Source organism: Nestor notabilis, unplaced genomic scaffold, assembly GCF_000696875.1.
Source record: "Nestor notabilis isolate BGI_N333 unplaced genomic scaffold, ASM69687v1 scaffold26716, whole genome shotgun sequence".
Taxonomy (NCBI): domain Eukaryota; kingdom Metazoa; phylum Chordata; class Aves; order Psittaciformes; family Psittacidae; genus Nestor; species Nestor notabilis.
This window is the reverse complement of record NW_009933699.1, coordinates 18,397-32,028: the sequence shown is the minus strand read 5'-3', so window position 1 is coordinate 32,028 and position 13,632 is coordinate 18,397. Positions and strand designations below refer to the sequence as shown.

Here is a 13,632-nt window from a genome sequence, read left to right as displayed (position 1 = left end):
GGCCCAGGCGGTTCAAATTTAAGCATTCAGCAGTGATGCTGTTCGTGTTCCTTTGAAGGAACTGGGGCACAGGCTCCATTTAAAGCTATGCCTTATTGGCATCTTTCACTTCCATCCCCCTCTGCATGTCATTTTGCATCTCCGGGCAGATGCAGCCCTGTACAAGCCTTGCATTCAGGTCCCCCATTTATCCTTATCCACATTCGTAAGAATATGTTTGCTACTGCTCAGTCCCTTCTAGCCTGGACAAAAGCTCCAGAGCTCGTTGGATCAGACCCCAGTGAAGGCAGTAAACCCTATTGCACCGGACTTTGCATCTTACTTCTCTTATAGTTTATGTACACTGAGCACAAACAGACTAACGTGTATGTGCATGCACTTGGGATTAGCAAACCCAGCCTTCAGGTAGCTCTGTGGATTGTTTTTGTACCCAGCAAGCAAGCCTCTTAAGATTTTTAAATATTTGACAGCTAAATGGAAGCAAATGCCAAAACCAATCAATAGGTATGGGAGTGGTTGCTTGTGAGCTGTTGAGAACACAGCATACCTAAAGTACAACTCTTTGCCTTCCTGCCTTGCAAAACCAGTCCATTGCTTTTCCAAGCCCCCACATGCATGCTCTTTCAAATCACAGGCTCTTTGTGCATGACATCTCTCAGACACAACCTTTGCCACGTAACTGCACAGCTAAGTCTTCTTTGGGAACTCATCGTCAATCACGCATCTGCCTTTCTCTGGCCCTGACAGATGCAGTCGTGCCCCATCATTTCTGTACCAGCTTTTCTCTGACTGCTGCTTTTAGCATGTCATTCCAGTGCTTGCATCCCTGCCATCCTGCCCTCTTTTCCCTCACCTTTAACTTAACCACAGACATCCAAGCCTGTGCAGGCAGCTCATTATTACTTCCAAGCCCCTGAACTCCCATGGCTGTACACCTGGGAGTCAGCTTTTACCTTTGGTCAGCCCATAGTGACAGCCTTCACTGTTCTCTTATTGCTTCCTCAAGCAAGCACCTCCGGCCTTCCCCAAGCTGTCCCCTTGCTGTAAGACATTCTTCAAAGCCTCTTGGTTGTCTCCTTTCAGAAGCCATACTTGAGAAAGGAGAAAGTTTGCCTTTTTCACAAGTACCTACAAACTTGAAAAGGGTTGTGCCACAGGCACACAGAGACCTCAGCCCATTCAATACTATATACTTACTTGTGCTGCCTGTCTGCCCGGGCCCGTCTCTTGCTTCCTACCATATACATAGCCTGTAAATCTTTGGGGAGGAGATAAACATTGTGGTATGATGTTCAAATCACATCTCTTCATAGGCTCTGTGGCAGAACAGGTTGTCTTAGCACAACATAGAAAAGCCATATTTATCTTTGGCAAACATTTTTATTCTTATGTTCCTCCTGAATATTTGGGTGACAGTTCAGATCACTGCTCTTGAGTCTTTCCTGCAGCTCAGAGCTGCGGCTGATAATGCAGGATGTTGCAATAGCTCTTTTCAGCAGGTCACTGGGACTTCCTAAGTCAACACTGCCAGGAGGCTCACGAGTGGTATGGTTGAACAAAGTGCTGCACTGCATTTTGCGGTTGCCAGCCAGGTGCAGGAGGGTTTGTGTTTACATTAATCATGGTTCAGTTACCTGTTTTTAAAAATAGAGGTTTAATTCACTGCCTGGCCTTTCAGAATCCAAAATCTCTCCCCAGCATCTTAGATTTGCTTGGACTGCAGATTCTTCAGCAAAGTTTCAGCTTAAGCTAGGTTCTTGTCTTCAACATGGACAGATGGCCAGGCTTTTTGCGGAGTTGCATGGAAGGAAAACAAGAGCCAGCAGTCATAAATTGAACAGAGGAGGTTCTGACTCAATATATAGAGAGGAGTTAAAAACAACTCTATGATAATAATAAATCATTGGGGCAGCTTGCCCAGAGAGGAGGTGGTTCTTGGAGGGTTTTCAAGACTTGATTGAACAAAGCCCTGGGTGACCCATCTACACTCAGTGTTGTTCCCATTTTGGAGATCTCTAATGGTCCCTTCCAACCTGAGCAGTACTATAATTTAAAAAAATTTGAGGTGGTTGGCTAAGAAAGACACTGGAAGAAGACATGAGCATCTTCAAGTATCTAAAGGAGAAAAACAATATCCCACCCTTCTAGTCTAGAAATGGGCTTAAACTGTGGTAAGAAAAGACTTAGGTTAAATGTGAGGATGATCTTCCTAATGCTGAGGATAGCAAAGACCTGGGGTGGGCTGGTTGGGGAAAGGAAGAGACCTGCAACCACTGAGGTCTTTAAGACTTCCTCAGGAAAACTATTAGGAATAATGTAAGTTCCTAATATACTCGTAAGTATTTAACGGACTAGCTGCTTTGCAGGGTCCATTAAGCTTTATTTTTTAGCAGATCTGATGTATGCCTCAATCACTTTCATATTCATATATGTAATTAACGGGTCTTATTTGAGTTATTCTGTATCAAAGCTTTCTCATTAAACTGATAGAAAATCTCCAGATAAAAGCTTTCATTTTCTTAGCAATATGTAAATCACTTCCAACACAAATTAACATAATCGGGAGAAAACCTTGATTGGCAGTTTTTACTTACTTTTTAAAATTATCTAAGTGGAGTTCTCTGCCTTCTATTAATCTGCACTAAACTGAGTTCTGGAGAAAATAAAACCATGGCAAAGTCTTTCTACGTGAGCATCCTTGTTTGCATAAGCAGCCCTCTTCCGCCAAGCCTGTGTAGTCTACCAAACACCGCCTTCACAGGCAAAGCAATTCTTCTTCCCGAGGCTGGTGACTGAATTTTAAATGGTCTAATTAAAACAGAGCATCAGGGTTTGAACTGTTTGAGGGGTTTGTGGTGACTGATCAATGCCTTTTAAACATTAAATCCTTTCTCCCCCAAATCCTCATCCATCTAAAGAAAAACCAAAGAAAAATACTGTTATTTGTGGAGCTACCTTTATGCCTGAGATACCTTCACTGATATCTTGTCAATAGGAAAACACTTGGGTGGCAACACTCAAGCATGGTGGTAATGACAACTTTGCTAGAAAATCAGATTTATCTACTGCGAGTTGAGAGCCCCATTCAGGATTTTGAGGTTAGAGCTGCAGAGTGCATCTTTCGTCAGAAAATCACATGAACTTGGTAGATAGCTTTAAAAGTTGTTTTTATGGATAGGCTTGAGTTCTCAGTTCATCACCTGGGTTGTGCTGGAGACTCAGGCATAACCTGGACAATGAATTTAGATCTCAGCTTTATCTGGGGAAAAAACAAACAAAAACACAACAAAAGCCCAGTCGAACAAAAAAAAAAACCCTTATCCTTTTCTTTTAATATTTCTTGTACAGAGCACAATTTATCCTCGGTTCAAGCTTTGATTGTGCTCTTTGTAGATATGAGGGCAAGAGAACCAGAATATAAGTAATTTTATAAATAACATGAATGTATGGTATGATTGCATATCTTTTTTTTAAAAAGCAAAACTCTTACAGTTAAGGTTCACACCTAAAATATTTCCCTAAATGTTTTAAAGGACCAAAACCAATCATCCCTTAAAAAACAAAAACAACCCCAAAACTCCAACCCAAACAAAAAAACCCCAAAGCCAAACCCAACCAACCAACCAAAACCAAAACCAACCAAACAAAAAAGCATTATGGCAGCTCAGTCAACACTCAGCAAAGTGAAACCTGATCTCAGAAGTATTTCTTTATCGTTAAAGATTAAGATAAAGCCCTTACTCTTTTATTGCTTATTGAGCAATTCAGCCTTATGCAAACCTGTTACATCAAAAATGTGGTTGAGCCAAGGAAAGCCAGTTACAACGTGGTTTCCCTTTGAACCATTTGCAGCACAGACCTACCTGGACTTCGTCTTGGATATGCTGGAGACCTTTACTGCTCCCAGAAAGCATATCACAGCTAAATCCTGTTCATGCTGCTCGTTGCAGGTGTGTTACAAGTGGGTCAGAGGACAAGAGTGGTGCAACTGGAGCTCCTCTTTCAGTCATGGCAGTAAAATGGCCAGTACTCAAAAGACTAAAAAGCGTTAAAATGGAAAGAGGGAACAGAGGAGTAAAAGTAATCAGCCCTCCTCCCCATATAATTTAAAGATCATTAAACAATACTGCCAATATTTTCTGTGGGGTTTTTAATTCTCTCTTGCCAAGAAAATAAGTGAATGTTTGCAAGGCTACAGTGGTGATGGGGAAATAAAATTAGTGTCTGAGCTGAGATTAAAAAATGCTCAGCCTGACTTGAAGAAGAGTAAACTGGATGGTTAAAATATCCTCAAGCTGCAACTATTACAGATCCTGTTATGGTGATAAATAGAACAATAAATAAAAAGAAACCATCAGGCTGAAGATTATTTATTTTTTTTTTTTAAAGAAAATAATTTCTGAGGATTTGGCTCTTACATAAAATCCTAATTGCAACAGTTTGGTTATTGGTAGGAAAGTGGGATACACCTATTTTAGATGAGATGTACAAAGACTGTCACAGCAGATTGTTCAGCATTGCTTTACCACCTGGGTTGTTTTACCCAGGTTGTTTACTGGGTTGTTCATCTTAAATTAAAAAAAAAAGTTAGGCAAGGATCAAGAAAGATTTTAATTGCAGATACTGTATTTTCAGCGCTGTTGATGGTACATCATGCTTCAACTCTGTAATCTTTGATATGACTTCAGATCTCTTGGTTACAGTTCTGTTTTCTCTGTTTCTGCTTTCTGTGGTTTTAAACTGAGGGGGGTTTGATGGGGGGTAGTGGATAAAGCTTTCTGACAAATGTTGCAAGCACCTGAACTGCTCTATAGCACAGGCCTTCTTTATAAGTTCTTACGTTTAAAATAATTTCTGTTTCCAATTCACAATAAAACCTTTTGGTTTCTATCAGTTTTTCTTTTTTTTTTTTTTCTCTTTTTAAAGGGGATCAGCCATAGCAAGAATCATTGGCCAGAATGTCCAGAAGTCCAACAGATTTGATCCTACTGTCAAGATGTGGGTATTTGAAGAGATCATCGATGGAAGAAAACTCACAGAAATAATCAACCAGGAACATGAAAATGTTAAATATCTGCCTGGATACAAGATACCCAAAAATGTGGTAAGTTGAAAACAAAAAAAATCACTGAAATACTTTTATTTTTCTTAAGGGAGGCAACATCTGGCAAAATTAAGGAAGTAATTCACTGCTGCATTCTGGTTTGCCACCTAACTCACTCCAATATTGACATATAACTCACTGGGATATAACTCACTTTTGTGACTTCTTGTCTCACGTGTCACACACAACTTCAAAGAGCCAACTGTCAGGTGCTGGTAACGCGCCATCCTCCTCTCTGGCAGAAATCAGAACAACTCTATAGATGGCAGGCAGAGATCTATCTGTCTGCATGGAGCTATTTCAAACCCACAGCATCCCCTGGAAAGAAAAGGGAAAGCTGCTGCTCTCCCTTCTGAAAAAGGAATCAACAGCACAGCTAACAGCTGTGGCTTACAAGGGGCTGAAAAATGAGCTATTGGCTCATAGGTAATTTCAGGCTAGCAACATGCTGCTATAATTAATAATGCTGTAAATTCCACCAAAAATATAAGGTATTTAATCTTCATGAACATTTAAAATACCAAGTTATGCATTTCTAATTAATCTAATTAAACTAATCAGCTTAGATGATTTACTGCTACTGGAGCAAGCAAGGTGAAGAGTTTTGCCTGTTCAAGATTTTACCAAATGCCACTGTTTTGTCCACGTTTCTGGACCGTTGCAGTGGTAAAAGGAAGTTAAGACACTGCACATGATGGGTCTCCATGCTTGGAGAGTGGTTATATTTAGTACTGCATTTAGTGCTGCGATTGCATATTTGCACTCCCGTGGTTTGAACTTGGCACACAGTTCTCCTGGGGTACAATTGACTTGTCACTTACTTTTACAACCTTCTAGCAGGTCAACAGGCTTGTCATCACCACTTGAGATCAGCCTCATCCTCTCTACAGCAAAGTCTGAGCCTTCACCAGCAGTAAAGCCTGGAGAGACCCTCACACCTTAATCTCTGACTGAGGGGAAAAAAACCCACAACCAACCCCAACTAAATTTTCCTTGCATTGCTCTGCAGCATTTTGGAGAGACAGGAGCACAGCCTGTACAGCATTGTCAGCCTTTGCCCTGCTCCCACTTTGCTGTTGTCCTGGAGAAGCAGCCTTGCTGGCAGCAGTTCTGGTTTTCCCGCTGGGAATCCTCTTGCTCTAAGGCTGTGTGCTCCAAGGCTGCGTCCAAGAGCGATGTTTTCCATAACTGTAAACTGCTTGTGACAGCAGGCTCAAAATCACCTACCATTGCTTCTGCAGCCTGGCTTAAATTGTTCTGAGTAATGCTAGCGTTTGGAGAAAGATACAGCTTGCTAGTTATTAAGCATGTTGTATAGGGTCTTGTAATTATTGGTCAAGTTATTATATATCTAAAACAGAGACACATAACCCCCAAAGATTATGATAATCTCTGTATTTTTATATAGTTTATTCCTGGCTAAGTCTCAGCTGGTGATGTATGGAAACTAAAGACTGCCAGAAGAGGCTCTGTCTCACCACCCCAGTTTGTTCCTGGGCTCCTAGTACTACCGTTGATTCCATAAGAACCATATAGGGTTGCTCAGGAACTGCCCGAAGAAGCTGAACCAGCAAAGGGTCTTCCCAGGATGCTGCAAGTTTAGAAAGTATAGTGCCTTCCCCAGATTATCCACACAGGACTGGGATAAATTATAAAAAAAATATTAAAAATCCAAACCTAAAATAATTAGGCTGCTTTGGATATTTCAGAAGAGATCTGTAGCTGCTCAAATGAAGAGCAGCTATGCCACAGTGACAGTTAAAATTAAGGCCATTTGCAGCACATCTGCGATGGCTTTGGCACATTGTTATCTTGCAAGGTGCGAGGATTCCTACCTGGGCTCATTTTGGTTGTCACTCTTGTCCCAGGTGGCTGTACCAGACGTGGTCGAAGCAACAAGCTGGGCAGATATTTTAGTGTTTGTTCTGCCACATCAATTCATTGGACGAATCTGTGAGCAGATTGCAGACCACATAAAGTCCGGGACATTTGGGATTTCCCTGATCAAGGTAAGTTGTCATCTCCACAAGACTCCATCTGTGTGGAGTAAATAAGTAGCTTCAACTTAAGGGCAGGAGCTCCAGCCCTCAGCTGCATGCTCTACATAAAAACAAACATTTCTTTCTGCAAGAGTTAAAACTTACCCGGCCTCTGCCAACCCTTCTGCTGCCCATGAGAGGAAAGGATGGGGCAACCCAGCCAGGCTGAGTGTCTGTCTTTGCCAGCCATCTTTAGCCTGGATAAGTTCCCACTTGGACCAGCATGGAGGTGAAAATGGACAGAAGGAGGACTGCACAAGCTGGTGCTACTGCCAGAAAAAATACTCAGACTACAGCCTCAACTCTTAACTGGCAAGAGTGCTGGGTCAAAGTGCCTCTTCCAAGTACGTGCTAAAGTTGTTCTTGACAGCATTAAAATGGCACAATAACAACTAATGATGTTGCAGAACTGAGACAATTTCAATCTGGCATGAACTGAGGAATCTCTTTTTAAGGTTAGAGGTACCGGATTATAAGAATCTTAAAAGGAATTAATATTTTAAGAGAATCTCAAACTAAAAGCTAGAGGCAAAGCATAGGAACACAGTCTACCTCTTCTTCTTTTGATTGCATTACAGAAAATATCCAATTTAAACTTGTAATAAAAGAAATGTAATTCAAGTTTTCAGACTGCAATACCAGGTCTTTCCCTTTCTCCTTTGTTCTCCTATAGAAATTATCTCACAAGCAGCAGTACATGGAGGAGAGGAGGTTGGGAAGAAAGGAAAATCCTGCAAATTTACTTCTTTAGCTTAAAAAAACCCAAACCCAAACAAGACAGTTCCGTGTACTCAGTAATACCAGTGAAGCACTCAGATTAATACTTAAATCTTGCAAAAAATCCACTGCTTATAGGCTTAAATTTAAAAGTCTGGTTCTGTACTACAGGAATTTAACACAAAGGAGTAGTACAACATCAAAGAAAGCCTCAGGAAAGCAGTACTGTATGTGAGGCCTCTTGCAAGGTTACCACACTGTCGCTTATCTTTTCCCTGAACTTGCCTTGGATTTGCAGTTATCAAAGTACAAACTGAGAGCGTTCATGTCAATGACTAATGCTAGTAAATATAAGACCAGTTAAAACCAGAGAGCTGCAGGCAATAGGACACTTTCTGCTTTACCAGTGCTCCGCTGCTGTCATTTTCTTATTCTAACAACTTGGCTTTGACTATCATCTTTTATTCAGGGCATCGATGAGGGTCCCGAAGGCCTGAAGCTCATATCTGACCTCATTCGAGAGAAACTAAAAATAGAAATCAGTGTGCTTATGGGGGCCAACATAGCCAAAGAAGTGGCTGATGAGAAGTTCTGTGAAACCACCATTGGTAACTATTGCAAAGAGCAGATTAGAGCTGCTGGCTGTGATTTAACATCACCTGTGGCTGGGCAACAGGGATAACCTCTGGAGGAAGCAGGGGGGTGCGATGGGTCCCAGGTGGTTCCCGAGTGACACAGTGCCTGCTGAGCTCATTCAGGGATGCAGCATTATTTCCAGGGAGTTCAGTGCTGGCAGGATTAGGTCCAAACTGACAGTGGGTTTCAGTGCTAAAAGCTAATTTTATCCATTAAAAAATTACAGCTTAATCCTGTTTCTGTAGGAGTTGGCAAGAGCCACCTTTTGTGTCTGTACAGCTCAACACTGAGTACATCAGCAGTTGATACACTATACAGCATAGATAGAGAAGTGTAATCAGAAGCTTGTATGTGCTCATGCTCCCCAAGGTGTATTTCTCCATCTTCAAAATTTCTTTGTTTGGAAAAAAACCCAAAAAACCCACCAAACCAAAACCTCAGTAACATTCTGTTCCTCCCTCCCATTCCAACTGCTTGCCAAGACAGCCTCAGATGCTCCCAGCACTGGGTCTGACCTCATTTGGAAAGTTTATACAGTAGTTTTTAAAACCCATTGATTTTTAAAGTCAGTCAAAATTAAAGTTACATCCTTCCATAGGAAGGAAAAAAAAAAAAAGTAGTGATACTGCTCCTTTGCCTTGCAGATTTTACAGTGATAGTGAATATCATCTTTTGCAAGGTTTGTGGTTATACAAGCTTTCTGAGGCAGAAAGTTGTGTTGGGGGCTATCTACTTATAAGTTCATTAAAGAGTCATTAGGCGATGCTTGGCCAATGCCATGGGACTTGCATACATTTAACACTGGCTCCCAGCAGCCATGAGCTGCTGTCGCACATATGTCTTGTTTAGTAGCACCCAGTTACTGGGACAACAAACCCAGGGACCTTATTTCAGGTTTCAGTTAATTGTGTGTACTCTGAGACGCTGCAAACCCACCCTGTCACCTTCCTTCCCACAGGCTGCAAAAACGAAAAACAAGGGGAAATCTTTAAAGAATTAATGCAGACCCCCAATTTCAGGATTACCGTGGTGCTCGACTCTGATACAGTGGAGATCTGTGGAGCCTTAAAAGTGAGTGATTTCAAACCAAAATGTTCTTAGTAGGACCAAATTCTGCCCTCACTTGAGTCTTCTGTAGGGCACGGAGTCTAATATGAGATACCACCGCGTGACTGAGTGAGCATGGATGTGTAGTTCACGTGCCAGTTTTCCAACCTGTAAAGAACGGAAAATTTACTTAAAAATATCACTGCTGGCAAAGCATTTCCAAAGAGTTGTATTTTTACTTCTACTTTACCAGAGGCACCTCTGCTTCTGAGAGCAGAATTTAGCCCACTGTATTTTCTTGTCTGCGCATTGTAAGCGCATGTAATAGACTCTTATTACATGTAGTAGCTCCCACTAATAACTTATTTCCATGGTTCAAGTAGTAACGTGCTAGAAAGTTTGCATCAGAAGCAGGGCTCTGTGCTCAGCATGTCTGTGTGTCATCCAGCAATGCCCAGGTCGAGATCTCAGGCTCGATCAGAAATGATAACAATCACCAAGTTTGCAATGAGGCAGCACATTCGAAGTTTGATTTTAAATGTGCTGAAAGTGACTCCAGCCTGTGATCATTTGTACTTTTTTATTCATTCAATGATTTGTACTTCAGTAACTGACCTTTCCTTGGAGAAGTGGGGGAGGTTAGGAAAGAATTGGTCCTGTTTAACCTTACATACAAAAAGAAAAGTTTCTTTACGTACAAACCCAAATATCCCCTGATTTTGCTTTTGGCCACAGACTGGAACTGGGGGCAGGCACAGAGGGGAGAGGGGTTGTTTCTGCTTTGTGGGAAGTCTTCGTTCTTCTTGAAAGCGTTGCTTTGGCATTGCCTTTGCTAAAGACAAAAAGTGCACCAGAGCACGTGCGTGTCAGGTGAAAACACTTCAAGCACTTCAATGGCAGTACTTGGTGACATATTACTCATGCACACTGAACTACACTTATTTAAGGACTTATTCAGGGCTGAGAATTGGGAGGTGGAAAGAGGTGTGTGCAGGACAATGGCAAGGAATTGTGAAGATGTTTAGGATCCCAAAAGATTTGTTTAGAGCTGTAGAAAAGGGCAATACTACTGACTGCTTTTGCAGGTGAAACCCAGATTTGATCTCCTGCAGCATCTCTACATAGAACCCATGCCTGTCTAAATTAGAGACCCAAAGACAAAACCTAGAAGGGCATGACCCCATGTGGGATGTTTTAACTAACTAAAACAGAAAGGTCAGTGCATCCCAACTTGGAAGTAGCAGAAAAACAAAACATTAATTGCATACACACTACGTGATTGCAGTATATTAAACAAGCTGCTTTGATTTTTGCCCATGAGGATAACAATAGATACTTCTAAAAACTCCTCTAGCAGTCCAGCCACTTTTATTTAACAATAACTGGCTGTCCACCTCATCAGATAAGCTCATGGCCATTGGAAATTGCAGACAGATTTGTGGGATTTTCTTAAAGCTCAGTGCATGCTGACAAACCGCACGTCTTTCCTGATCATCTCCTTTCCTTTCCTCATCATCTCCTTTCTTTTCCTCCTCTGTATTTCACAATAACCTGGTTATAGAACATCGTAGCAGTGGGAGCTGGGTTCTGCGATGGACTGGGTTTCGGCGATAACACAAAGGCAGCAGTGATACGCTTGGGCCTTATGGAAATGGTGGCCTTTGCCAAGATGTTCTGCAGGGGACCAGTATCAACAGCCACTTTTCTGGAAAGCTGCGGAGTTGCTGATCTAATCACTACCTGCTACGGGGGACGCAACAGAAGAGTAGCAGAAGCCTTTGCTCGCACAGGAAAAGTAAGGAAGATTTTGAAATATTTTACACTAACACATGAAGAAATCCTTCTGTGTTTTACAAAGGCATCGTTAGCCATTTACCTTCTCCATAACTGCTGGCACTGCAGCAGTATCCCCTCTGATCCAAGTAACCAGTCTCCTATCTTCTAGTCCATTCAGGAACTGGAAAATGAGATGCTGAACGGACAAAAGCTGCAAGGTCCTCAGACCTCAGCTGAAGTCTACAAGATTCTGAAACAGAAAAATATGCTCGATAAGTAAGTGCTTTTATTTAAAACCCCCAACTGAATCAACAACAGATTATGACTGATTCACAACCTCCTTAACAGTACTTCTGTTTAATTACCGTGTTCATTTCTGCAACAACTGCTTTCTACATCATGGGCCACTGTTAGAGCTCAGCTTCACCTGTTTCCTCATTGCCGTGGTCAGTAGAATGGGGTGAAGGCTAACTAGCATTAGGAGAAACAAGCCATACACATGTAGGAAACAAAAGAAATAATAATCCAAAGGAGCTATCCAGACATCCCTGTTCCCTTAAACAAGGCTGAAGGCCATACAGAGTCAGCTTGCAGACATGATCTATGGGTCAAAGGGTTTCTTGCTCTTAGTATATCACCGTTAAAGCTTGCAGCAATTGCTCTCAGGGCAAACGTTAAGTAGGTTATCTCAGTATAAAATCTGGGAGCATACTCCTAAATAAAACTTTTTACATGCATTGGGTAGGTAATACGTGCCAAGATATCAATGCTTTAGTGCCACAAATAATGCTGAGATAAAGGATAAAAAGAACCTCTAATTCTTTGGGATGACGAAAGATTATAATTTTAAACCTTTGTCTCAGTTTACGCAATAGAAAAGCTAAACTTCCTTCCATCCCATTCCCTCTCGTACAAGAGCAGTACTGAGAGGCCAAATGCCACTAAAGGATACGTAAAAAACCTCCAACTATTAGAATTATAACAGATACAGAAGATTCAAATGGCATTGTCTTTCACAAATGAGAAAAGAAAAGCTCCTTTTGACAGGATGCGAACTTTAAATCAAACTTGATCTAATAAGTATCCTATAATTGCACTTCGTTACACACTCGGCTCCAAGTCATGCAGCAGACTCATTTTTTACCATGTAATGACTAAGGCAACTTGGAAAAGGGAAAGAACCTTTTAGCCAGGAAAAGAAAGTTGTTAGACATTCTCGTTCTTTTTAGTTTTTTAGATCTGAGTAATGAATGCAAACAACACCTGCATTCTGCACACAGGAGGAAAAAGAGGATATGCAATTCAAGATTATTTTTTTAATGAAAAACACTGGATAGGCATTTTGTCTCTAAAACAGCTTTTCTGTGCTGTCACCCCCAAGAATTGCCTCTAGTTCCTCTTAATTGCCCTGTAGAGTCTTCCAGCAAAGGCACCTCCAGGTTAAAATCACATTGTAAAGAGAGAGAGAAAAAGAGAGTGATATTTTTTCCTTCCCACTATAATCAGAACAGAAATGTTTATTTGTATCAACATTTAAAACTATTTTCATTGCTACACACTCCTTTCAGGTTTCCATTATTTACAACCATCTATAAGATCTGCTACGAGGGTCTATCGATCCAGGACTTCATCACGTGCCTGCAGAACCACCCAGAGCACTTTTAGAGATCCCTTCTCCTCACCTGGTTGCATTCTCATCTTCCCAGGACTTCTGTCAACTCCACAGCAAATAAAGTAGAGGACCAGGTTGTGTGACAGTGCTTGCTGTAAAAGCAACGAAGAATGTATTTATTTCCACATCCTCATTCTGGGGGTAAAAACTGCCTTTAAGTTTAATGCTATACCCAACAGGAAATGAATGTAAAATTTAACAGTATTTGAGTTACTAATGTGGCATTTCCCTAGAATTACTTTCTTGCCAGTTGCAAACACTCCCCCTTGTAAGGAACTCAATCCAGCTCATGTGAAGCTCAACATTTTGCCTACTAATATTGCTTACAGAAGAGCACAAGATGCAGAAAAATTGAAGGACTCATCCAAACAGACAAACTATAGTAAAAAAAAGGCCTGACAGCAGTAAAATGCAATCACACGGGCAAATGTTGAGTTTCCATAATTCCCCTCAAGCACAAGCATCATTTTGTACTTCGTGTCATTTATTCCTTCCTTGATTTCATTTCCCAGTGTAGGCTTTTTTTGAAAAATAGGTATTGTCACCGCATTCAGACACACTCGAATGTTCAGCAGATGTAGACATAAAACAGCTTTAGGGGCAGGGTGAAGGAGACATAAGGGGTTTCTTGGTGGGGGGGA

The 13,632-nt window shown here is 41.3% G+C and overlaps 1 protein-coding gene across 1 annotated transcript; it reads left to right on the top strand.

Moving 5' to 3' along the window:
- The first annotated feature begins 85 nt into the window (after positions 1–85).
- Positions 86–13,053, top strand: LOC104407672 (glycerol-3-phosphate dehydrogenase [NAD(+)], cytoplasmic-like). Its single transcript, XM_010017009.1, has 8 exons — positions 86–110; positions 4,926–5,104; positions 6,973–7,113; positions 8,330–8,468; positions 9,455–9,567; positions 11,105–11,338; positions 11,489–11,595; positions 12,888–13,053. Exons 2-8 carry the CDS (start codon positions 4,997–4,999, stop codon positions 12,982–12,984), a joined length of 939 nt encoding a protein of 312 aa, XP_010015311.1. The 5' UTR covers positions 86–110; positions 4,926–4,996; the 3' UTR covers positions 12,985–13,053.
- Positions 13,054–13,632: the final 579 nt, after the last annotated feature.